The sequence below is a fragment of the Calonectris borealis genome, chromosome 28 (assembly GCF_964195595.1).
Source record: "Calonectris borealis chromosome 28, bCalBor7.hap1.2, whole genome shotgun sequence".
Lineage (NCBI taxonomy): Eukaryota > Metazoa > Chordata > Aves > Procellariiformes > Procellariidae > Calonectris > Calonectris borealis.
Genome location: NC_134339.1, coordinates 3,854,181 through 3,877,629, shown reverse-complemented (window position 1 = coordinate 3,877,629; position 23,449 = coordinate 3,854,181). Strand labels below are relative to the sequence as shown.

Below are 23,449 nucleotides of genomic sequence, written 5' to 3'. Positions count from 1 at the left end.
CCCCGGGTCCCGGTGTCGGGGTGCGGGACCCCCCCCGCGATCCGGCCGCTCCTGCCCTTATTTGGGCATTTCGGCCCCGTCCAATCAGCGCGGGGGGGCCGGGCCCGCCCCCCCCGCCCCGCCCGGTCCCGCCGCCGCTCCCCGCTGCCCGCTCCCCGCTCCGGTGCCGGCTCCGCTCCCCGCTCCCCGCCATGAGCAGCTCCCAGTTCAACAAGGGCCCGTCCTACGGCCTCTCCGCCGAGGTCAAGAACCGGGTGAGCCGCGGCGGGGGACGGGGGGCCCGGTGCCACCGGGCAGGGGCGAGTCGGGGAGTACCGGGGCCGCCGGGCGCTGCGGCTCCCGGTGCTCCTGGGGGCCCTGGAGAGCCGGGCATCCCGGTGCCGCTGGGGGGTCCCGGTTGCATCCCGGAGTCCTGGAGAGCCGGGGGGGTGCGGGTGCGCCCCGGGCATGTGGAGCCGGAGGGGGCCCGGTGGCTCCGGGGGCAGAGAGTGGAGAAGTCCCGGGGGTGGAGACCAGGGAGTCCCCGCGCCACCGCGGGCGGAGAGCCGGGGGTCCCGCGAGGACGGGGAGCTAGGGGTCCCGGTGTGCCGGGGGCTCTGAGAGGCGGGGGGTGCCGGGGCTGGGCTCCCGGTCTCGGGGTGCCCTGGCCCTGCCCGTGGGGTCCCGGGGAAGTGTCTCCGGGGGACCGGGGCTGGGAGGGGTCCCAGGGACCAACCGCCTCGCCAACCCCCGCCCAGGCCCGTGCGATGGCCGCTATTGCCCCCCGCCCCCGGCAAACCCCGGGGCACCGTTTCTGTCCGCACCCGGGGCTGGGGGCGATGGCCCCGGTCCCCCGCGGCTCCGGACGCCTTTCGCCGCTGCTCCCCGCAGCTTCTCTGCTTCTGCTTCCCCGCAGCTCTGCATCCCCCAGCAGGATACTCCGACCCGGCCCGTGTCCCCGCGGCCCTCGCTGGGGATGGGGCTGGTGGTCCCGGCGGGGCACGGGCCCCTCGGATCCTGGGGACCCCCCAGCCCGGCACACCCGGGGCACCCTCAGCTGTCCAGGCCTCACGTGCCCGAGCCGCTCTCCCGCAGGGGTGCCCCCAAGGCGCCGTGGGGCCGGAAGGGGAAAGGGGAACCGTGCCTCTGGCCGGGCTGTTTACACCCCAAAGAAGAGCTGGGTGCCATAGGGTGCAGGCAGCTGCCCTGCCTGCCAGCACCCTCCTGCCCGGGCAGGTGAAATCTCTCCTTGACCGAAACGCTGGGGCTGGGGTGCTGGTGATCAGCGCTGGATGCCTGGGTGCACCCGCGACTCCGGGTGCCCCCGTCCCAGCTGTCACTGTGCCCCTTGCAGTGGGGCTCCGCTGCTGCGGTGGGGGGCACAGGGGTCCTGCCGGGCCAGGGGGAGCTGGGGGGGACACAGCACCCCCTTCCCTTGGCCGTGCTCCCTGCGCAGCCCGGGGCTGTGGTCAGGGCTGGGCTCCGGGGACCACGGCAGCCCCGGGCAGTGGCACGGGCAATGGCCATGGTGCTGGGCTGTGCCCGGCCCCGGGCGAGCAGAGGTTGAACCGTGGTCACCCCAGCCCCGGGGCAGTCGGCTGGTGGCCCCGTGTGGCTGCACCCTGCCTGGGGATGCGGGAGCTGCCCGGACGGGGCTGGGGCAGGCAGGAGAAGGGATGCTGGGCCGCTGCCTGCACCACTGGTTGGGCTTGGCCACGCGTGGCTGTGGGGATGTGGCAGCCGTGGCCGCGGCTGGGGCTGGGCTCTCCTTGCCCGGCCTCGCAAGGGATTTGCATTTCATCACCGAGCGAAGACGGGCCCCTGCTTGCATCTGGGCTGGGCTCAGCAGTGCTGAGCGGGTGGACACGCGCTGGAGCCTCGCCGCTGCGTGCTCTTGGGCGCTTCAGCTTGATTCAGCAAGACTTAAGCCAGTTTAACTGCCCCGGTGTGTCTGCTGGAGGCTGACATCACTAACTGGGAACCAGTTAAACCAGTGGCAGCCTCCCAGTCCGTGCAAGTCCTTGCAAACTGGCCTGTAGTGGGATCTGGTCCCCTCTGCTCCCTCCCGTGCCCCAAGAAACTCCCGTGTTGACCATGGGCTGGAAAGAGGAACTGGCACTGGCTGCCCACGCACTAGAAAATCAGCTGGTGGGACAGTGGGATCCCCCGGCTGGGACACGCGTGGTGTCGTGAGCGTGACCCCGCTCGGCTGGACCCTGCATCCCGCTCCAGCTGAGCTTCCCCTCTGGGGCTGGGGCTGTGGGGCCGCAGCTCAGCGCAGCCCGCGGGCACGGCTGGCGTCTCCCCACCGGGCAGCGGGGCTGCACTGTGCCCGTCCTGGGGTCTCCCCGTGGCCGGGATCCCTTGGGGCTCACAGCCCTGGTGCGTACCAGGACCAGGAGGGGCCAGGCTGGGGCAGCGACGGCACTCGGGGCTCCCAGGCTCTTCCCGTGCAGCCCCCACCTTCCTGCCCCGGGCTGGGGTGCCTTTTTCTTCCCTCCCGGGCCAGGGCCGAGGCGATGCTGCCGGTGATGCTGCCGGCCCGGGCAGCTGGTCTCCATTTGGGAGGAGGCGTCCGCATTCCTGGCATAGCCGCGGTGACCGAGGAATCTGCGGCGGCGCGTTTGGCTGCGCCGGAGGGGAGAGCATCGCGCGGCCAGGGACCCCCAGGGCTCGGTGCTGGGCTCCCGCGGGCTCCAGGGGACAGGGAGGAATAGGCCCTTGGGGGGGATATTTCCCCCCGGTCCCCACGGGCAGTTCCTCCTCATCCTCCTGGCAAGGTTCAGAAGCTGCCATGTGTGAGGGGCACGGTGCTCTGCGGGCTTGCGCCGGATCTGGCCGCGCCATCTGCGTCTGATGGCAGCATCGTGCTCGTGCTGCTGTCCCCGTTCCCATGCCCAGGGCACGGGCAGGGGCACAGGCGGGGGCACAGGCAGGGGTACGGGCAGGGGCAGCCTGGCTGCTCTTGCTCCCCAGATTGTACATATAGATGGGCTAAAACCAGCCGATGGATGGGGGTGTGGGAGGCTGGAGGTGGGGTGATGTCCTCCCCGTGATGGGGTCACGCTGTGGCTTTACTCCCAGCCGTGGCTCTTGCCGCCTGCCACCCCCGGGGGGGTTCCTGCATGCTAGAAAATCGTGGCTGAACAAATATCCTAGGGCTGTCCAAGCCACCCGCTGTGCCCGCCTTGCTCGCTGTGCCCACCTCACCCCCCGGCTCTCTGGGGGGCAACTGGACTGGGGGGTTCGCTCCACCACCCTGCAGAGGCTGGGGACCAGCCTGGCACTGCCAGTGGGGACAGTGCTTGGGACGGGGCTGCTGTCCCCAGACCTCGCTGCGGGTCTGTGCCCGGGGTGGGGGAGCCGTCCCCCATGAGGGGTTTGGGCTGCACGCCGGGGCCGTGCCTGAGCTGTCCCCTCGCCGTCCCCTCCCAGCTCGCCCAGAAGTACGACCCGCAGAAGGAGGCCGAGCTGCGGACGTGGATCGAGAGCGTCACGGGGCAGCAGATCGGGCCCGATTTCCAGAAGGGGCTGAAGGACGGGGTGATCCTCTGCGAGTGAGTCCCCCGCTGCTCTCCGGGCGACGCCGGGCACAGCCCCTTGGCCCCCGCTCCCCGGATGGGGACGTGGGAGACCTGCCCTCCAGGGGACCCCCGCCAAGCCCTTGGGGTGGGGAGGGTGGGCTGGATCTGGCCATGCCCGCGCCGGTGGGACCTGCTGGAGGTTGTCTCTGCGGCGCTGCTTGGCCAGAGTTGCCCCCAAAGCCCCGGGGACCAGCAGGGACCTGGGGGGTGGAATCGCCTGGCGCTTGCGGGGGAGACCTAGGCTGGACCTTCCCGAAAGGGGCCCGGGGTTTCTGCCCCGCCGCAGCCCCTGCTTCCCCTGCCTCCCTCCAGGCTCATGAACAAGCTCCAGCCCAACTCGGTGAGGAAGATCAACCGCTCGGCTCAGAACTGGCACCAGGTAGGTGTGGGCAGCCCTGCCTGCGACCCGGCCACCGTGGAACCCCGGCTCTGCCCTGGCCCCTCCGCCGTCACCCACCGGGGTCTTACCCTTCTCCACCCCCCCCAGCTCGAGAACCTCTCCAACTTCATCAAGGCCATGGCCAGCTACGGCATGAACCCCGTGGACCTCTTTGAAGCCAACGACCTCTTTGAGAGCGGGAACCTGACGCAGGTGCAGGTGTCGCTGCTGGCACTGGCGGGCATGGTGAGTGCCCGGGGACCAGCGGCTTGGGAGGGGGCGCAGCCCCGTGGGAACCGGCTGGGCGGACCCCCCGCTTGGGGTGGTGCCCATGGGACCCCGCGGCTGCCCCTGCCCAGGGAGAGGTCTGGGACCCCCGTCCTTCCTCACCACCCCTCCCCGGCAGGCCAAGACGAAGGGGATGCAGAGCGGCGTGGACATCGGCGTGAAGTACTCAGAGAAGCAGCAGAGGAACTTCGACGAGGCCAAGATGAAGGCTGGGCAGTGCGTGATCGGGCTGCAGGTGGGCTGGCCCCGCGCGTGTTCCCGAGGGCCGGGGTGCCGGGTAAGGGGCCCCCGTTTTAGCAAACCCTCAGCACCCACCGTCACGGCTCCAAGCACGGCTGGGGGGACCCGAGGCTCAAGGTGCCTCAAGTGTCCGCAGGATCTGGGACCATCTCGGCTCCGTGTCTGAACGCCGGCACTCGATGCCGGGAGAGGCTGGGTCAGGGGGTGCTGGCTGTGCCCCCCGGCCGCAGGGGATGGGGAGGGAGGAGAAGGGGCACGCGTGGGGCAGCGCTCGGTCTCACCGGACCCCCTTGTCAGATGGGCACGAACAAGTGTGCCAGCCAGTCCGGCATGACGGCTTACGGCACCAGGAGGCACCTCTACGACCCCAAGAACCAGATCCTGCCGCCCATGGACCACTCCACCATCAGCCTCCAGATGGGCACCAACAAGTGTGCCAGCCAGGTGAGCCACCGCGGCTGCGGTGGGGAGGGACGGGGGGGGGGACCACGGCTGAGCCCTCCTCCGTCCTGTCCTTCCAGGTGGGCATGACGGCTCCCGGCACCAGGAGACACATCTACGACGCCAAGATGGGGACGGAGAAGTGCGACAACTCCTCCATGTCGCTGCAGATGGGCTCCAACCAGGGCGCCAACCAGAGCGGCCAGGTCTTCGGCTTGGGCCGCCAGATCTACGACCCCAAGTACTGCCCGCAGGGCAGCCAGGGCGAGGTGGCCAACGCTGCCTGCGACCAGAGCGGGGACCCCCCCGGGTACCACTACTACCGCGAGGAGGAGGAGAGCTACTGAGCGGGACGTCACCCAGCCCCGTCTCGCACCATCTCGTGTACAGACCCCGCTGCCAGCAACATTCCAGCCTCTACTTTCGTCATTCCCTCTTTTTAAACTCTTTTATTTTTTTTTTTTTTAATTTTGAAATGAATCTATTTTTCTGAGCAAGGAAATAAAGACCCCGTTTCTAGAGAAGTTTCCCGCAGCCCACGGGCGTCCCCAGGCCCCAGCGCAGCCCCGGCATCTGCAGCGGGAAGGTGGCGGATGCTCCAGCGCCGACGAGCGAACGGTGTCAGCTCTCATGCAGCCGAGAAGATGCATTCCTCCCCGGCACCCATCGCGCTGCCCCTGCGATGCTCTGCCACGGCAGCACCCGGATCCCTCGGCAGGGTGGGGGAGGGACAGCCGCCCACGCTGCCCCCGGTGCCGCTTCTCGTCCCCATGCTGGCAGGACCCGGCTCAGCCCCGCGCAGGAGAGGCGCTCGGGTCGGCGGGATGCGGTGGGAGCACGGCCGGGAGAGACCCGCAGGCGTGGGGCGAGCCCAGGGCGCTGCGGGGCCTCGGCCCGGGGATGGGGGATTGCGCGTGGGTGCGTGTGTGGGTGCGCACCGGGGGCAGCCGTGCACTCTAGAAGCGGAGCTGGAAATTCCTTTTTTGCAGAACTCGTAGGGACCAAGTTTCCGAGGCCCCGGTCGTGGCCGCAGGGCTGGGCTGGGCCCCGGCACACCCGGCTGCGGCTCCGAAAGCCGCAGTAACCCGAGCGCCTGGCAGCTGGAGCCAAGGCTGCCTGCGATGGCCGCATCCTGCACCACCGGGCGATGCCCGAGTGTAGGCCACTGCCAGGGTGCGGGGCTGGGGACGGCGGGGCAGGGCGCAGCCCCTTGCTGTGCCCGTCGGCTTCTTCGCCTCGTGGGGTTTTTAATGCAGATGCTCTTATATTGAAACCTTTTTTTTTTTTTTTAAAGAAAACCTTTTTAACTTACGCAGGAGACGGTTTCTGGTGCAGGCTCCTTGTGTCAGTGCTCAGGCCGGGTCCCCCCGTGCCTGGGGGGGGGGAGCTGCCGCAGACCTGGGCAAGACCCCAGAGCGGGAGGCTGCGCTCCGGGGGGGGGCCCAGCCGCTGCCCGTCCCCCGGGGCCGGGGCACCGAGCGGGAGCTGGGAACCGGCCGTGGGGTTGACGGTGCCGCCGTGTGCTGGGCCTGAACGTGGGACGGGCTGCGCCGTGGTGTCCAGCGCCGGGCTGCGAAGCGGAGCTGGGCACTGCGGTTAAACGCGGGGCGGCCGCATCCTGCGGGCTGCTCCCGGGGCTGAGCAGCGCCCTGAGCGCAGCCGAGGGACCCGCAGGACCCAAACTCGAGTGATGCTTCCCCGGTGTCCCAGCGGTGGCCCGGGGCTCGTAGCCCCGGCCGTGCCTGCGCGAGCCCTTGGCCGGGCGGGGATCCACCTTTTTGGGGTGAAACGCTGCGTTTCGGAGAGCCGCGCTCCCCCCGCTGGGGCCGCAGCCGCCAGCCGGGCGTTACCGGCCGCCGCCACGGGAGCAGCTCCGCTCCGCTCCCGGGGGCCCGGCCCGCGCCCCCCGCTGCCGAGGCTCACCCCGCCGCGGCGTGACTCAGCGGCCTCCGGCTCCGGGCCCCTCCCAGGGCCACCGCTGCACCCCCGGTACCCCCCGGTGTCCCCCACCTCGAGGCTGCCACGGCCGCGGGGCTCGGGGACCCTGCTGGGGGGGGAGGTCCGTCCCTCGGGAGCCCGGCGAGGGGAGGCGTGGGGCGGGTGGGGGCGGCTCCGCGGGCAGTGGGCTGGGCTGGCCTGCCCCCGCGGGGGGGGGTCTCAGCCCACCCCCGGCCGGGCTGGAGCGCCCATGGCGGGGGCTCCGCTGCTCCGTGGGGGTCCCAAGGGTGCCCACTCCAAGGGCGGGGTGGGGTGGGGCTGGGTGGGGCAGGGGTGTGGCAGGGGCGGGGCCAGAGCTGGACAGGGGAAGGGCAAGGCAAGGGCAGGGACGGGCTCCTACTCCCGCGCGCCCCCCTGACCCCCCCACCCCGCGCCGCACGGGCCCCTTTAAGACCCGCTTCCCATGACGTCACGCCCGCGGCTACTTTGTAGCGCGGGGAGGGCGGGGCCTGCGCGCGAGCCCGGCGGAGCCGCCCGGCGGAGCCCGCGGGGGTCTCTTAAAGGGGCCGCGCGGTGGCGGCGAGAGCAGGTAACGGGGGTTCCCGTCCGGGGGCTGCGGTGGGCGGGGGGGCCGTGCCGCCGGGAGCTGGCCTCCGCCTGGCTTCGGCTTCGCAGCGTCCCCCCGGGGCTGTCCGCATCTCCCCTCCCCCCTGGCGCTGTCCCTATGTCCCCATCAACCCCCGGGGCTGTCCCCATGTCCCCCCCACGGGCTGTCCCCATGTCCCCATCATCCCTCCGGGACTGTCCGTGTGTCCCCCGGGCTGACCCCATGTCCCCATCATCCCCCCGGGGCTGTCCCCATCATCCCCCCGGGGCTGTCCCCATCATCCCCCCCGTCCGTCCGCCTCCCCGTGGCTCCGCACCTTGCCCGGCGTGGAGCTCGGTGCGGCGGGACCGGGGCCAGGGGGTGCCGGGGTCGGGGGCCGCCGTGTTCCCTATTGCAGTGACGGGGCGTGTTCGTCCCTCGTGGGGTGAGTGAGCAGATTCCCACGCCTGGGAGGCGGCTTCTGGAGGACCCGGAGTTTTGTGTTTGTTTTGTCCCGAAAAGAGCCGCTGCCCCCCGGCCGGGCTGAGCCTCCTCCCGGCCCGGCAGCCCCGCAGCATCCCCCGGTCCCGGCACCAGCCGCCTCTGCCCCCCCGCTCGGCCGGTGTCACCCCCAGTCCGGCAGCGGGGTGGGTGGCACAGCTCTCCCCAAGCCCCGGTGCCCCCTCGGAGCAATCCTCCCCCAGGACCCCGCTCTGGTGCCGCTCGTGTCCGGCCCCACAGGCTGATTAGCCGGATTTCCCAGCCGGGATCCTAATCCCGCTGGCTGGTGCCCGCTTATCCCTGCTGCGCCCAGGGACCCGGCTTAGCCCCGAGCGTGGGCAGGGGCGGCAGCGGGCACGCCGTCGCCTGCCTGCCCTCCTGCCCGAGCCCCGGCCAGGGCTGGCGGAGGCGCGAGGCCATGGGAGGCAAGAGGGCAGGCGGGTGAGTCTGCAGCTTCGGCCACCAAACCGGGGTGCTGGAACGGGCATTGTGGGTGCCCCGGGGGCGTCCTGGGCTCGTGGTGGCCTGGTGGCAGCTCCAGAGCTGGGCTTTCCTGGGACGTGGGCGTTCGCCGGGCGGGAAGCTGCGAGTTCGGTCGTGCCGCCTCTGCCTGCCAGGGTTTGGCACGAAGCTGGCCCGCACGGCTGGAAGGGGAGGCTGCTGCTTTGCTGCCAGGTCGGCTCCTGGGGGCTGCCGACCCTCTGGTCCCTGTCCGGGGGTGGGTGAGGTCCCAGGAGCTGGCTGGGCACGGGGGCTTGCTGGGATGGGGCTGGGGACGGGGATGGAGCTGCTGGGCCCCAGCACAGCTCGGAGGGCACCTGCGGGACCTGGGTGTCTGAGCTCACGCCTTACGCCCATTGCATGGGGGCGATTTCCGCTCCTGGGGAGCTGAGGGTCTCACCAGAAACACTCGACCTTGCTGCTGGCCCAGCCACATCCCTCACACGGGGAAACTGAGGCACAGGCGGGTCCCAGGCCTCCTCGGGGCTGGAGTCACTCCTGTAGCCGGGGCTGCTGGGGCCACCCGGCTGCTCCCCGCGCTTGGCGTGGTGTGTGAATCGGGTTCAGGGCTCCTGACGCGGCGCTGACCTGGAGGGACTTGCAGAGCTTGTGCCCTATTTTGCTGCTTTTGGTTTAGAAAAGAATGAGATTTGAGAGCTTTCCTCCGGAAAGGAGCTTTACTGCAGGAATGCCGGGCCGGCTCCTGCCAGCCCATGGAGCTCAGCCATGTGCCCGGTGCTTTGCCTGGCGTGCGATAAGCCCTGAGCCAGAGGAAAGCGAGAGCCCCAGCCATCACCCCCAGCTTGGTGCTGATCCCCCACTCTCGCCTGCAGCCGGAGCCGAGCGGGGCGCAGGGCAGGCGCCCCCTGCACCCCCGCCATGGCCGTGGGCACCCAGCTGGGGCTGCTGCTCTGGAAGAACTTCACCTACCGTCGGAGGCAGCGGGTGAGCGGGTACCTGGGGCAGGAGGGCACCCGGAGCCTCTGGGTCCTGGTGTGGGGGCAGGCAGAGCCCTGGGTGCAGAAGGGGACAGGGACCCCCCCCAACTGTGGGTCTCCCCCCAGATCCAGCTGGCCATCGAGCTCCTGTGGCCCCTCTTCCTCTTCTTCATCTTGATCTCGGTGCGGCAATCCCACCCGCCCTTCAAGCAGCACGAGTGTGAGCGTCCTGTGCCCTTTGGGGCGGCCAGACCCCCCCGTGCCTGCCGGGGACCCCCCTTGCATGGGAGCCCTGCAGGGGTGGCACTGGGGGAGACAAACCTGGGAGGTGGACGTGAGCCAGGGGCTCGCTGGTGTCTCCCCGCTCGGGTGTGTGCATGGCCCCGGGGGTCCCTGGGGCTGCCCCCCCGGACCCGTCTCTCCCTCTCCCGCAGGCCACTTCCCCAACAAGGCCCTGCCCTCGGCCGGGACCCTGCCCTGGCTCCAGGGCATCATCTGCAACATGAACAACCCCTGCTTTCGGCACCCGACGGCGGGAGAGACCCCCGGCGTGGTGGGCAACTTCGGCGGCTCCATGTGAGCGGTGGGGGGCAGGGGGCTGCGGGGCCGGACCGGGCAGCGGGACCGGGGTCTTACCGCCCGCCCCGCACCCCCGCAGCCTCTCCCGCCTGCTGACCGAAGCCCGGCAGCTCCTGCTCCGCACCGACGGGCAACGGCTCCTGCGCAGCTTCGCCCGGCTCCTGCCCGTTCTGCGCCGGCTCGGGGGGAGCGGGGCTCAGCGGAGGGGTGAGCACCGGGGATGGGGGGTGCCGGGGGAGCGAGACCCCCCCCTGGCTGACCCCTGCCCCCCCCAGCCCTGCCAGTGAGGGACTACCTGAGAGAGAACGAGACCTTCTCGCGGTTCCTCCGGACCAACACATCTCTTCCCCCCGCACTGGTGGACGAGCTGATGGGGGCTCAGCTCAGCACCCGCATCGTGAGTGTCAGCACGGCGCCTGCTCCCGGTGCCCACGGTGCCGGGGGGCTGCGGCGTGACCGGCCTTCTCCCGCCAGTTCTCCCTGGCGGGCACCCGCCTCCCGCTGAAGGCCGTGGTCTGCAACGCCTCGGAGCTGGGGGGCTTCCTGGCGGGGGGTGACGCCGCCTCCACCCAGCGCCTGCAGCGAGGGCTCTGCGCCCTGCCCGGCCCCCAGCTCCGCGCCATGGAGGGCTCCTTCCTCTCCCAGCTCGACCTTCCCCGGCTCCTGGTGGTGAGCCCCCAGCCCGGCCAGGTGCTGGGATGTGCTGGGTGCTGGAAGGCACCGAGGCAGAGACCCCCAGCCCCCCCGGAGGGGCTGTGACCCCCTTCCCATGCTCCCCTTGTAGGGACAGCTGAGCTCAGGGGCAGGCGGCATCACTGGCACCGTGGAAGCCTTGGGCACCTTCCTGCGGGATGCAGCATCCCTGATGGAGGAGGTAGCTCCCCCGCACCCTAAGCAAGTGCCCCCCACCCACCCCCGTGCACCCCAGTGGTGGCCTGCTCCCCGTGGGGTATCCCTGTCCCCCGCGGCCCCACTCTGCTCCCCATCCCGCTCTCCCCAGGTCTCCTCCATGACCAGCCTTGCTGAGCTGTGGCGAGAACTCGGGGGGCTGACAGCCCCCAACGCCAGCACCTCCATCTCGGGCGCCTTCGGGGCCCTGTCACGCATCGCCTGTGGACACCCTGAGGGTGGGGGGCTCAGGGTCCCCTCCCTCAACTGGTACGAGGACAATGACATCAAAGCCTTCCTGGACCGCAACAGCTCGGAGCAGAGAGCCTCGGCCCCGGGCAGCGCCAGCAGTGAGTGGGCTGGGGGCCAAGGGCTTGCTGGGCACGGCCCCCTGGGGCTGCCCGGGAGGCGGTGGGGGGCCGGTGGTGGGGGGCCGGTGGTGAGAACGTGGCTCTGCCCCCACCCAGGTCCCTTCTGCCGAGAGCTGGTCCGCAGCCTGGAGTCCAACCCCCTTTCGCAGATCTTCTGGCGGGGGATCAAGCCCCTCTTCATGGGTAAGATCCTGTACACGCCACCCGGCCCCGGCCCCGACAGCGTCATGGCCGAGGTGAGCGGGGGGCTTCGGGGGGGCTGGGGGGGGGTATCACCCCGGCCCTGCCTCACCCCCTGCCCCGTGCAGGTGAACCGGACCTTCCGGGAGCTGGCGGTGCTGGGGGAGGCGGGGGGTGCCTGGCAAGAACTGGGACCCCGCATCTACACCTTCCTCAACGGCAGCCTGGAGATGCAGGTCCTCCGGGTGCGTGACCCCCCAGACCCTCTCCCCAGCTGGGACCGGGCTGCGGTGGAGTGCGGGATGGGGGTGTGGGGGGGTGCAGCCGGGGCTCCTGGCTGGGAGTGGGGTGGGCTGCAGCCGGGAGCGGGGTGGGCTGCATCGCCCCGTGGTACCCTGGTGCTTTGCAGGACCTGCTGCTGGCCCCGGGGACAGCCCAGCTCCTGGATGGGTTCCTCAATGGCACCTCCTGGAAGCTGCCGGCGCTGGCTGCCTTCCTGGCGGGGCCGGCGGCGGGGCCGGGGCTCACCTGGCACCAGCTCTACGCCGATGCCGATGTGGTCCTGAGCACGCTGTCGCAGTTCATGGAGGTGCGTGTGGCCCCAGCTGCCCGCGCAGGCTGGCTCCCTGAGCCCCGCTGAGCCCTGCCTGCCCTGCCTGCCCTGCCTGCAGTGTGTCTGCCTGGACAAGATCGAAGCGGTGGCCACCGAGGAGCAGCTGGTGGCCCGGGCCCTGGAGCTGCTGGAGGAGCAGCAGTTCTGGGCAGGTGTGGTCTTCCAGCCCCCCACCAACGCCACGGCCCCCACTCTGCCCCCCCACGTCCGCTACAAGATCCGCATGGACATCGACGACGTCACAAGGACCAACAAGATCAAGGACAGGTCGGGGGACGCCCACACCTTTGGTCTCCACGGTCGCCCGAGCAGCCTGCACCCATGACGGGGGGGGTTCCCCCTCCCAGCGCCGTGCTCTGCCCCCAGGTTTTGGGACCCGGGCCCCGCAGCCGACCCCTTCAGCGACCTGCGCTACGTGTGGGGGGGGTTCGTCTACGTGCAGGACCTGGTGGAGCAGGCGGTGGTGCGGGTGCAGACTGGGGCTGCCCCACGGACGGGGGTCTACGTCCAGCAAATGCCCTACCCCTGCTACGTGGACGACGTGTGAGTGGGTGACGGGGGGCAGCCCCGGCCCCCCCGGGACCCTCGAGTGACCTGCTGCTGCTGGGGGGGTGGGGGCGAGCATCCTGCAGCATCGCTGCCCCGGGGAGGTGGCACGGGGGTGGCCGGTGTCCTGGGTGTCCCCTGCCTGGCGGTGGCCCCGGGGTGTCAGGCTGGGGGTGGAAGGGCTGGTGCCATCTCCCCCAGGTTCCTGCGGGTCCTGAACCGCTCGCTGCCCCTCTTCATGACGCTGGCCTGGATCTACTCGGTGGCCATGATCATCAAGGGGGTGGTGCACGAGAAGGAGACGCGTCTCAAGGAGACCATGAAGACCATGGGGCTGAGCAGCGGGATCCTCTGGCTCAGCTGGTTCCTCAGCAGCTTCATCCCCTTCATCCTCAGCTCTGCCCTCCTCGTCCTCATCCTCAAGGCAGGTTGCAGGGCACAGGGGACAGCATGGGTGACACGGGGAGCGTCGGGGCTGGGAGCTGGCATGGGGGGCTCCGCAGGCTCCAACTTGCCTCGATCCGCAGCTGGGAAACATCCTGCCCTACAGCGACCCCGCTGTCATCTTCCTCTTCCTTGGCACCTTCTCGGTGGCCACCATCAGCCAGTGCTTCCTCATCAGCACCTTCTTCCCCCGCGCCAACCTGGCCTCGGCTTGCGGCGGCATCATCTACTTCTCCCTCTACCTGCCCTACGTGCTGTGCGTCGCCTGGCGCGACCACGTCACCTTCCCGCTCCGCGTCCTCGTGGTGAGCGGCCGTGGCTGCCCCCTCCCCAATGCCCTTCGGGGGTGCTGGGCAGGGGGCTTTGGGGCTGAACCCCCCCAGGCTGGTCTTTCTGCCCACGCCGCCGTTCTTGCTGCCACCAGAGCCTGCTATCACCGGTGGCCTTCGGCTTCGGCTGCGAGTACTTCTCCCTCTACGAGGAGCAAGGGGTGGGCATCCAGTGGCACAACCTGGGTGCCAGTCCCGTGCCGGGAGACCCCTACAACTTCGCCACGGCCATGGGGCTGCTGCTGCTGGACGCTGGCCTCTACGGCCTGGCCACCTGGTACCTCGAGGGCGTCTTCCCAGGTGAGTGCCACCCCCCGGCCCCTGGCAGCCCCCCCGGCCTGGCCCCACTCAGCCCCCCTCTGCTGCAGGTCAGTACGGGATCCCCAAGCCCTGGAATTTCCCCTTCCTGAAGAGCTACTGGCTTGGAGAGCCGTCCTCGGCCGGGCACCCCCCATACCCCACCAGCCCCCTCGCTGCGCCCCAAGGTGAGCCCCTGCCCATGCCGGAGCCCTGTGGCCGAAGGGCAGTGGCCACAGAGCTGGGCTGGAGCCCTCCTGCCTGGGCTTTGCCCCCCAGCGGGGGGGGTCCTGCCCCATGGCGGGGGGGGTCCTGCCCGGGATGTGACCCTGCGGTGGCTTCCAGTGCTGGTGGAGGAGCCGCCTGCCCAGCTCCAGCCCGGCGTCTCCATCCGCAACCTGGTGAAGATTTACCGCAACAGCAACCGCGTGGCCGTCAACGGGCTGAGCCTGGACTTCTACGAGGGGCAGATCACCTCCTTCCTGGGCCACAACGGGGCCGGCAAGACCACCACCATGTGAGCTGGAGGGGCTGGGGGCTGGCTGGGGGGGCTGCGTGGCCACGGCTGGGGCCGGGAGCTGAGCCTGGCTCTGCCCTGGCACGGTCCCGACCCGCGTCCCCACGAGGCCGGGCTCTACCCCATGTAAAACAGAGCACCCCAGCCCCAAGCCCCGCTGGTCCTGTGCTCCGTGACCCCCTTTCCCCACCCGTCCCCCATCCAGGTCCATCCTGACTGGCCTCCTGCCCCCCACCTCCGGCACTGCCTATATCCTGGGCTGGGACATTCGTTCCGATATCGACAGCATCCGTAAAACCATGGGGATGTGTCCCCAGCACAACGTGCTCTTCGACATGTAGGCAGGGGCAGGGGGGGCGGGGGGGGGAGCAGTGCCGGGGGCTGGCGCAGGGCTGCCCGCCTCACCCCTGCCCGCCGCAGCCTGACGGTGGAGGAGCACGTCTGGTTCTACGGGCGGCTGAAGGGGCTGTCGGAGGAGCGGGTGAAGGCGGAGATGGAGCAGTTGATCCAGGACACGGGGCTGCCCCACAAACGTCGGGAACAGACCAGGAACCTCTCAGGTGCGTGTTGGGGGGGGGGCAGGACTGGCACCCAAGCTGGGGTCCACAGCCCCGGACCCCCCCGCATCGCTGTTCCTGCTGCCCCGCAGGCGGGATGCAACGGAAGCTCTCGGTGGCCATCGCCTTCGTGGGTGGCTCCCGGGTGGTCATCCTGGACGAGCCCACGGCCGGCGTCGACCCCTACTCCCGCCGCAGCATCTGGGAGCTGCTGCTCAAGTACCGCAAAGGTCAGGGCTGGGGGGGACCCCGCTTCCCCCCTCCGTGCGTCTGAGCCCCCCCAGCCGTGGAGAATCGGCAGCAGGGCCGGTGGGGCGAGCAGGGAGACGTGCTGGTGGGGAGATGCCCACAAAGGAGGGGGGGGTCCAGGGTTCAGCCCACTCCCTGCCCCCAGGCCGCACCATCATCCTGTCCACCCACTACATGGACGAGGCAGAGCTCCTCGGGGACCGCACCGCCATCATCTCGCAGGGCCGGCTCTGCTGCTGCGGGTCCCCGCTTTTCCTCAAGGCCAGGCTGGGCACCGGCTACCACCTCACCCTGGTGAAGCAGGAGCAGGTGGGGATGGGTGCCAGCACCGGCACCGTCCCTGGCACCACCAAAAAGGTGGGTCCCTCAGCCCCGCCGAGCAAAAGGGTGGCCGCTGCCTCCATCCCGGGTACCGGGGGAGCGCCGAGCCCCAGGCTCCAGCCGCCCTTTCCCACAGGACGGCAGCAACTCGGAGCACAGCAGCGACACGGGCCTGGGCAGCGAGCGGGGCAGCGAGGCCAGCGCCGTGGGTGAGGGTCCCGTCCCTCCCCGCGCCCTCAGCGCGGCGTCACCCCCCCCGGGTGCTCCCCACGCATCTTCCGTCAGCTGCGGGGGGGCCTGTGGGTGCATTCAGCCCCGCGCCCTGCCCTGCGCCGGCTCTTGGCCCCCCTGTACTGGTGGGGCAGAAGGGGGTCCCTGTCCCCTGCAACCCCCCCCCAGGGACCCCTGGACCGGGGGGCAGGGCACGTGCCAGCTTTGGCCAGCTCCTGCGCCGGCCACCGGCTCCTGCCCCAGGTTTCCAGCCCTCCCCGTCCACCCCAGATGTGGCCCAGCTGTCGGCGCTGATCCAGAAGCTGGTCCCAGGCTCCCGGCTGGTGGAGGACATCGGGCACGAGGTGCTCTTCGTCCTGCCCTACAGCGGGGCCAAGGACGGGGCCTTCGGGGACCTCTTCCGTGAGCTGGACGCCCGCCTGGGGGAACTGGGCATCTCCAGCTACGGCATCTCCGACACCACCCTGGAAGAGGTACCTGGAGGAGCTGCGGCTCCTGGGGTGCCCACCCTCCCCGCCCCCACGGGGGCTGCCCGTGACCTGGGGGATTTGCCTCACTGGGGCGGTGGGTGCTGGTGGCCGTGTTTAATGCCAGCCCCCTCCCGCCCTCAGATCTTTCTGAAGGTGGCCCAGGACATGGGGGTGGACGCTGACAGGGCAGGTAAAATGCCTCGGTGCTGGCTGGAGCGGAGCTGCAGGGTGCCGGGGTGCAGGGGAGGGCAGGGGGGAGATGCTCAGCAGCCTGGAGCAGAGGGGTGCGGGTATCCCCAGCACCCCGTGGCCCTCGCCCTTCCCAGGGCTAGGGTCCCCGCTGGGAGCACCCATGGGTGCAGGGAAGTGTCACAGGCTGTGGCTTCAGTCCCACCCTGGTCTTCTCACCTCCCTTTTGTCAGGCACCAGGAGAGGAGCAGCCCCCGGCGAGGGGGGAGATGCGGAAGCAGCCAACGGGGAGCTGGGTAAGGAGGGGGGGAGCAGAGACCTGGGACCCCCGAGCTGCCCAGCCCCTGCCACTGGGTGCCCCCTGCCTTCACCCCTGGCCTGGGGCTGGGGCTGTGGCACGTGTCCATCCGGGCACGCATCCGTCCAAGCAGGCACCCCTCGGGGCAGGCACCCCTCAGGGCAGGCACCCCTCGGGGCAGGCAGCGGGCAGGGGGAGGCTCAGGGTCACTCGTGCAGCATCACTCCCACCCAGCCTCGGGGTGTCCCCCGGGGCGTTGGGCAGGGCGAGGAGCTGGGGGGTTTGGGGGAGCCCAGCTCTGTGCAGGGGTTGGGATGGGACATGAAATCCCAGGGGATGTATCCAGACCCCTTCTCCCGGAGGTACAGCTGGCATGGGGGCAGCCACAAGAGTTTGGGGGGGCTGTGATAGTTCGGGGAGCTGGTTCTGCCCTGGGTCGGTGCTAACCCCGGCTGGGCAGGCACCAGCGTGGCTATAACCCCTCTTTCCTCTCCTTTACGCTGAGCCCAAGGAGCCCGGCGAGGTAGGAGCTGGGGGCTGGGGGGCCTGGGGGGCTCCCATCGCATCCCCGCATTTGATCCATATCCCCGGCGGGGTGGGGGGACACCCCTACCAGCACCCCGTCCCCCCGTGCACCACCCGGCATGAGCCCCTGCCCCTCGCCACCGGTTCTGCCGGGGCCGGGGCCGGACCCATCTCTGCCCTTGCAGCGGAGGAGCCCCAGGAGACGGACCTGCTGCGCGGGGCAGCCGGGCAGGCCTGCCGCAGGGTGAGGGGCTGGGCGCTCACCCGCCAGCAGCTCCGCGCCCTCTTCATCAAGAGGATGCTCCACGCCCGACGCAGCACCCGGGGCTTCTTCGCACAGGTACAATGGGAGAACGGGGATGGGACGAGGCCGTGGTGCGGAGGGTGGGGAGGGGATGGGGCAGGAGGGTGCGGAGCCGGCCCTGACCCCCGGCCCCTGGCAGATCGTCCTGCCCGCCGTCTTCATCTGCATCGCGCTGCTCTTCAGCCTCATCGTGCCGCCCTTCGGGAAGTACCCACCGCTGCGCCTCCAGCCCTGGATGTACGGGCAGCAGTTCACCTTCTTCAGGTGTGCCCGCGTCCCTGTGTCCCCCCATGTCCCCCATCCCCGTGTCCCCCATCCCCTGCTGCCGCCGGCTCACTCCCGCATCTCCCGGCAGCAACGACGCTCCGGGGGACCCCGACACAGCTCGGCTCCTGGGCGCGCTCCTGGCCGAGCCGGGCTTCGGCACCAAGTGCATGAAGGATGCTGGGGAGGCGTGAGTGCCTGCGCCCCGCGGGGCTGGGGGGGCTGGGAGGGGGCAGCTTGGGCTGGACGCCCACCTCCGTGCCTGGCTCTCCCCCTGCCAGCCGGTGCGATGCCGCGGGACCCCCAGCCATCCCCGCGGCGGGGGGGTGATGGCAGCCGCGAGCAGGGGCAGGTCCCGATGCCTCTGCCTCGCACCAGGCTGGTAACGGGGGTCTCTCTCTCCCCCCGCGGTGCCGGGTGCCCAGGATGGGGCCGTGCCCCCCAGCTTCCCACCCCGACGGCTTCTCGGCCCCCCCGGCCTCCCCGGCCCTGCTGGAAGCACTGCGGCGCGGGAACTGGACACGGGCCGAGCCGTCCCCCCCCTGCCAGTGCAGCGGGCCGGGGGCTCACAAGATGCTGCCCGACTGCCCCGAGGGGGCCGGGGGGCTCCCACCGCCCCAGGTAGCCCCCAGCCCGCAGCCCCCCGGCCCTGCTGGGTGCGGGTGCAGGTGATGCTCCGGGGAGGCCAGCGGGGCTGTGTGTCCGTCCAGCCCGTCTGTCCATCCCCCCAGGTGCGAAGGGGCACGGGCGACGTCCTGCAGAACCTGACGGGCAGGAACATCTCCGACTACCTGGTGAAGACCTACCCCCAGATCATCCGCTGGGGGTGAGCGCTGGGGCTGGGGACACCCCGGGGACACCCCGGGGACACCGTGGGGAAGACGGGGCAGGGCTTTGGCACAAGCTGCCACCGCGCTGGAAGCAGGGAGGGATGCTGGGGACCAAACCCAGCCAGGGGAAGCACCGGGGGGGCTTGTTGCTGAGCGGGCAGGCACTGCCGTAACCTCTCAGGGGTATTTCTCCCCCCCACCCATCTTTTTCAGGCTGAGGAACAAGAAGTGGGTGAACGAGCAGAGGTGAGCCCGGGGAAGGGCTGGGGTCTCGCGCAGATGGGGTGGGGGGGGCAGGAGCTCGCCTGTGGGGTTGGGCAGAGCCTGAGCAATCCGCGGGCAGAGCCCTCATCTGGGCAACCTCAGCCCTTTACTGCGTGCCCCTCACCGTGGCATCTGGGCGGGTGGCATGCCCAGGGCAGGGTGGAGGTGCCGGGAGGGTTTCCACGGGATGGCAGATTTGGAAGTGCCGGTCTCTCCCCCGCAGGTACGGTGGTTTTTCTCTGGGCGCTGGCGGCTCCCAGGCCCTGCCGTCGGCGGCGGAGGTGGACGAGGTGGTGCTGGAGCTCCGGGCACTGTTCAGCGTCACCCCGGTACGGCCGGGGCTCTGCCCGCCCCCGGCTCAGCTCCGCATCCCAGGGCTGGGAGGGCTCTGGCCTGAGCCCGGTCCTCACCCTGTGTTCCCACACCCAGGGCAGCCCCTCGGACCAGCTCCTGGGCAACCTCAGCCGCTTCATCGAGGGCTTGGACGCTCGCAGGAACATCAAGGTGCGCCCGGTCCCGGGGCTGGGGGTCCCGCAGGGGCGAGAGCTGGGAGGCAGCAGGGGACACGGCACCCGGGTCCCCATCCGGGCTTGGAGCAGCTCGAGAGGGACCGAGCTCAGCCAGGGCTGGAGGGGAACGGGAGCCCGGTGGGGAGCGGGGTGCTGTGGGCGCAGCCAGCGGTGGTGCCGGGGTGGGTGCCGGGGCGGCAGGGGGGCTCTGAGCCGCCGGGCTCCCCTGGGCTGCAGGTCTGGTTCAACAACAAGGGCTGGCACGCCATGGTCTCCTTCATCAACGTGGCCAGCAACGGGCTGCTGCGCGCCCGGCTGCCCGCCGGGACCGACCCCGCGCTCTACGGCATCACGGCCACCAACCACCCCCTCAACCTCACCAAGGAGCAGCTCTCGGAGGCCGCCCTGTGAGTGCTGGGGACAGGGGTCCCACGGGGTCCCCCCCCATCCCTGGCTGAGCCCTCCCCTCCACGGCAGGATGGCCACCTCGGTGGACGTGCTGGTCTCCATCTGCGTGATCTTCGCCATGTCCTTCGTCCCGGCCAGCTTCGTGCTCTTCCTCATCGAGGAGCGGGTCAGCAAGGCCAAGCACTTGCAGTTCGTCAGCGGGATGAAGCCCATCACCTACTGGCTGGGCAACTTCGCCTGGGACATGGTGTGGGACAGGGACGGGGACAGGGATGGGTACAGCTCCTGGGGGGCCAGGTCCCATTTGTGACCCCCCCCCCCCACCTTCTCCGTGTCCGCAGTGCAACTACCTGGTCCCTGCGCTGCTGGTCATCCTCATCTTCCTCTGCTTCCAGCAGAAGTCCTACGTGTCCTCTGCCAACCTGCCCTCCCTGGTCCTGCTGCTGCTGCTCTACGGGTGAAGGGCTGGTGGAACCCAGCCGGGGCTCAGCCCCCACCCAGGGCTGGACCCCGGGGAAGGAGAGGGTGCAGGGGGCTCTGAGCGGGGCTGGGGGCAACTCTGGCTTGGGGGGTTGTGGTGATGGGGGGGATGGGTGCTGGCTTGCCCTGCCGTGCCCCCCGGGACCGGAGGTGCGTCTCGGCCAGCCCCTGCTTCTCTGCCTCTCCAGCTGGTCCATCACCCCCCTGATGTACCCGGCCTCCTTCCTCTTCAGCATCCCCAGCACCGCCTACGTGGCCTTGACGTGCATCAACCTCTTCATCGGCATCAACGGCAGCGTGGCCACCTTTGTGCTGGAGCTCTTCGTGGACCAGGTGAGCCCCCAGGCTGCTCCGGACCCCCGTCCCGTCCCTGCAGGGCCGGCTCCGGCTCCAGCTCCCCCACCCCTCTCCTTGCCGCCCCGGCAGAACCTCAACGACATCAACCGCGTCCTGAAGAAAGTTTTCCTCATCTTCCCCCACTTCTGCCTGGGCCGAGGCCTCATCGACATGGTGAAGAACCAGGCGATGGCTGACGCCTTCGAGAGGTTCGGTGAGTCCTGGGGGCCTCAGGGCTGCTCCCCCTCCCCAAAGCCTGGCTAGCACGGGGGCCCTCCCCGGCGTCCCCCCCTCCTACAGCCCCTCTCGCCGCTCACAGGGGACAAGCGCTTCGTGTCCCCCCTGTCCTGGGATCTGGCAGGGAAGAACATGTTCGCCATGGCCGTTGAGGGCGTCATCTTCTTCCTCTTCACCCTCCTGCTGCAATACCGCTTCTTCCTGCGGCTCGGGTGAGGACCGGCCGTGGGGCGGCCGTGGGGTGCCCGTGGGGCGGCCGTGGGGCAGGCAGCCCTGGAAGTGCCCTGGCCGCTGTTGCCCCCAGGCCGCGGGCTCTGCAGCTGCCCTCGCTGGGGGAGGAGGACCGGGACGTGGCCAGGGAGCGGGCGAGGGTGGGCAGCACCCCCCCGCACGGCCACCTCCTGCTGCTGAAGGACCTGACCAAGGTGGGTGCCATGGGGCCGGACCCTGCCCCGTCCCTCGCTGCGGGGCTCCAACCTCTCCCGTAGCTCCCGGTGCTGCTGGCGGGTGATGGGTGGGGAGCACCCAGCGCCGCCTCGGCTCTGCCGCGCAGGTGTACCGGCGCAGGAGGGCTCCGGCGGTGGACCGGCTCTGCGTGGCCATCCCCCCCGGGGAGGTGAGTGCTGGACAGACGGACAGACGGCACTGCAGGTAGAGCCGGGGCTGCCGTAACCCCGGTCTGCGCCCCGCAGTGCTTCGGCCTCCTGGGGGTGAACGGCGCGGGGAAGACCTCCACCTTCAAGATGCTGACGGGGGACACGGAGGTGACGCTGGGGGAGGCCTGGCTGAAAGGGCACAGGTGGGTGAGACGGAGGGACCCCGCGGCCGACCCACTGCTCCCCCTCTCCTTGTCCCCGCAGCACGCGGGCTGTCGTCCCCGTCCCCACCCTGTGCTCCTCCTTGCCCTCCTCTCTGCAGCACGCTTGCACTCGGCTTCATCTTCATCCTCATCCCTGCAGCGTGCTCATCCCTATTCCCGCAGTGTGTCCCTGGAGCTTGTCCCCGTCCCTGGAGCTTGTCCCCATCCCCGCCACGTGCTCAGCCGTGTCCCCGTCCCCGCAGCGTGCTCACCGACCTGCAGTCCGTCCACCAGCACATGGGTTACTGCCCCCAGTTCGACGCCATCACGGACCTGCTGACGGGGCGGGAGCACCTGGAGTTTTACAGCCGCCTGCGCGGTGTCCCGGAGGAGGAGACCCCCAGGGTAGGGCCCGCGCCCTCGCCCCCCCGTCCCAGGGGACCCCCATCTTCATCCCCTCCCGTGTCTCTCGCAGGTGGCTCAATGGGGCATCGCCAAGCTGGGGCTGGGGCCACACGCGGACCGGCCGGCGGGCAAGTACAGCGGGGGCAACAAGCGCAAGCTCTCCACAGCCATCGCCCTCCTCGGCTCCCCGCCTGTTGTCTTCCTGGTGAGTGGGGGCAGTGGGGGGGGGTTCCCGTGACAGCACCTGGGGTCACCGGGGCCGTTGCAGGATGAGCCCACGACGGGGATGGACCCGCGAGCCCGGCGGTTCCTGTGGGACTGCATCCTCAGCGTCATCCGGGAGGGCAGGTCCGTGGTGCTCACGTCCCACAGGTGAGCCCCCCCTCCCGGGGTCTGCGGCACCCCCGGAGGACAGCACCCCTCTGCCCCCGGGGCACCCCCGGAGGGGAGCACCCCTCTGCCCCCGCGGGGCCTCACGCCTTCCCCCCCCGCCCCCGGCAGCATGGAGGAGTGCGAGGCGCTGTGCACCAGGATGGCCATCATGGTCAACGGCCGGTTCCGCTGCCTGGGCAGCGTGCAGCACCTCAAGAACAGGTAACGGGACTGGGGGCTCGGGGAGGGCTCCGGCAGCGAGGGACAGCCACCCTGCGGGGACAGGGACACGACCAGTCCCTGCAGTGATGCCTCCCTCTCCCACGCAGGTTTGGGGACGGCTACACGGTGGTGGTGCGGGTGGGCGGCCCTGGGCCGGCGCCGGTGGAGAGCCTGATGCAGCGCCGCTTCCCCGGCATCGTGCTGAAGGAGCGGCACGGGGGGCTGCTGCAGTACCAGCTGCCCTCCCGCGCCAGCTCCCTGGCCAGCGTCTTCAGCGTCCTGGCAGCCCACCGCGGCCCCTGCCACATCGAGGACTACTCCGTCTCCCAGACCACGCTCGACCAGGTGACGGGGGACACGGGGTACGAGAGCATGGGGACCGGGGTCCTGCCGGCGCTGCCCCTCACCCTGCCCTCCCCACAGGTCTTCGTGCACTTTGCTAGGGAGCAGAGCGACGAGGACCCCGAGGGGGTCGTGGCCCCAGGGCAGGATGCGGCCCCGGCAGCGCCCAGCCCCGAGCGGAGGCTGACATCGTTCCTGGAGGACGACAGCTACCAGGAAAGCGCTGTCTGAGCGGGACCACGGTGCCCCACGGACCCCCTCCCCAGCCATCACTGCAGCACGACCCGGGGGCTCAGGACTTCTGGCCACCCCGGACCCCAGAGCTGCACGGGGGGGGTGGTCTGGCCGCACCCCTCCCGCTGGCACGGGGCCACCATCCCCGCGGGATGGTCCAGGCACTGGGGAGGGTCAGAGAGCCAGGGCAGGGCTGGCCCCAGCTCCCCCTCGGTTGTACCCTCTGGGGGGGCTTTGTTGCACGGTGGGGGGGTCTGCCCTGGGCCCGGGCAGGGCCGGGTGCTGGGGCTGGCCCTGGGACCCCGACTGCTCGCTGCCAGAGCAGAGCCTGCTGTAAAAGAGCAATTAAATAAAGACCCACAGTACTGCCCGGGGGGTGCATCGCCCTCGCACTGCTGCAGCCCCCCCAGGGGCACATGGGGGCACAGGGCGGGGGGCACAGCAGGGTGGGGGGCAGCAGGGTG

At 70.6% G+C, this 23,449-nt stretch overlaps 2 protein-coding genes across 2 annotated transcripts; both read left to right on the top strand.

Moving 5' to 3' along the window:
* The first annotated feature begins 141 nt into the window (after window positions 1-141).
* Window positions 142-5,435, top strand: CNN2 (calponin 2). Its single transcript, XM_075175122.1, has 7 exons — window positions 142-254; window positions 3,415-3,536; window positions 3,876-3,942; window positions 4,051-4,188; window positions 4,349-4,465; window positions 4,768-4,914; window positions 4,992-5,435. The coding sequence occupies exons 1-7, from the start codon at window positions 192-194 to the stop codon at window positions 5,256-5,258; spliced, it is 921 nt and encodes a 306-aa protein (XP_075031223.1). The 5' UTR covers window positions 142-191; the 3' UTR covers window positions 5,259-5,435.
* A 3,881-nt stretch (window positions 5,436-9,316) lies between these two features.
* ABCA7 (ATP binding cassette subfamily A member 7) lies at window positions 9,317-23,355 on the top strand. The gene is made up of 50 exons (XM_075175726.1): window positions 9,317-9,382; window positions 9,502-9,595; window positions 9,810-9,951; window positions 10,034-10,161; window positions 10,230-10,351; window positions 10,429-10,623; window positions 10,739-10,828; window positions 10,955-11,189; window positions 11,310-11,449; window positions 11,522-11,638; window positions 11,803-11,982; window positions 12,065-12,273; window positions 12,373-12,549; window positions 12,754-12,976; window positions 13,080-13,301; window positions 13,421-13,625; window positions 13,694-13,810; window positions 13,968-14,139; window positions 14,345-14,476; window positions 14,560-14,699; window positions 14,789-14,926; window positions 15,091-15,302; window positions 15,403-15,475; window positions 15,768-15,970; window positions 16,109-16,157; window positions 16,390-16,452; window positions 16,960-16,977; window positions 17,165-17,319; window positions 17,423-17,547; window positions 17,639-17,737; window positions 17,973-18,168; window positions 18,279-18,373; window positions 18,591-18,623; window positions 18,865-18,970; window positions 19,071-19,145; window positions 19,388-19,557; window positions 19,628-19,805; window positions 19,900-20,015; window positions 20,227-20,371; window positions 20,465-20,588; window positions 20,694-20,823; window positions 20,916-21,036; window positions 21,165-21,227; window positions 21,304-21,410; window positions 21,674-21,815; window positions 21,886-22,020; window positions 22,084-22,187; window positions 22,317-22,409; window positions 22,517-22,754; window positions 22,833-23,355. The coding sequence occupies exons 1-50, from the start codon at window positions 9,317-9,319 to the stop codon at window positions 22,980-22,982; spliced, it is 6,762 nt and encodes a 2,253-aa protein (XP_075031827.1). The 3' UTR covers window positions 22,983-23,355.
* The last annotated feature ends 94 nt before the right edge of the window (window positions 23,356-23,449 follow it).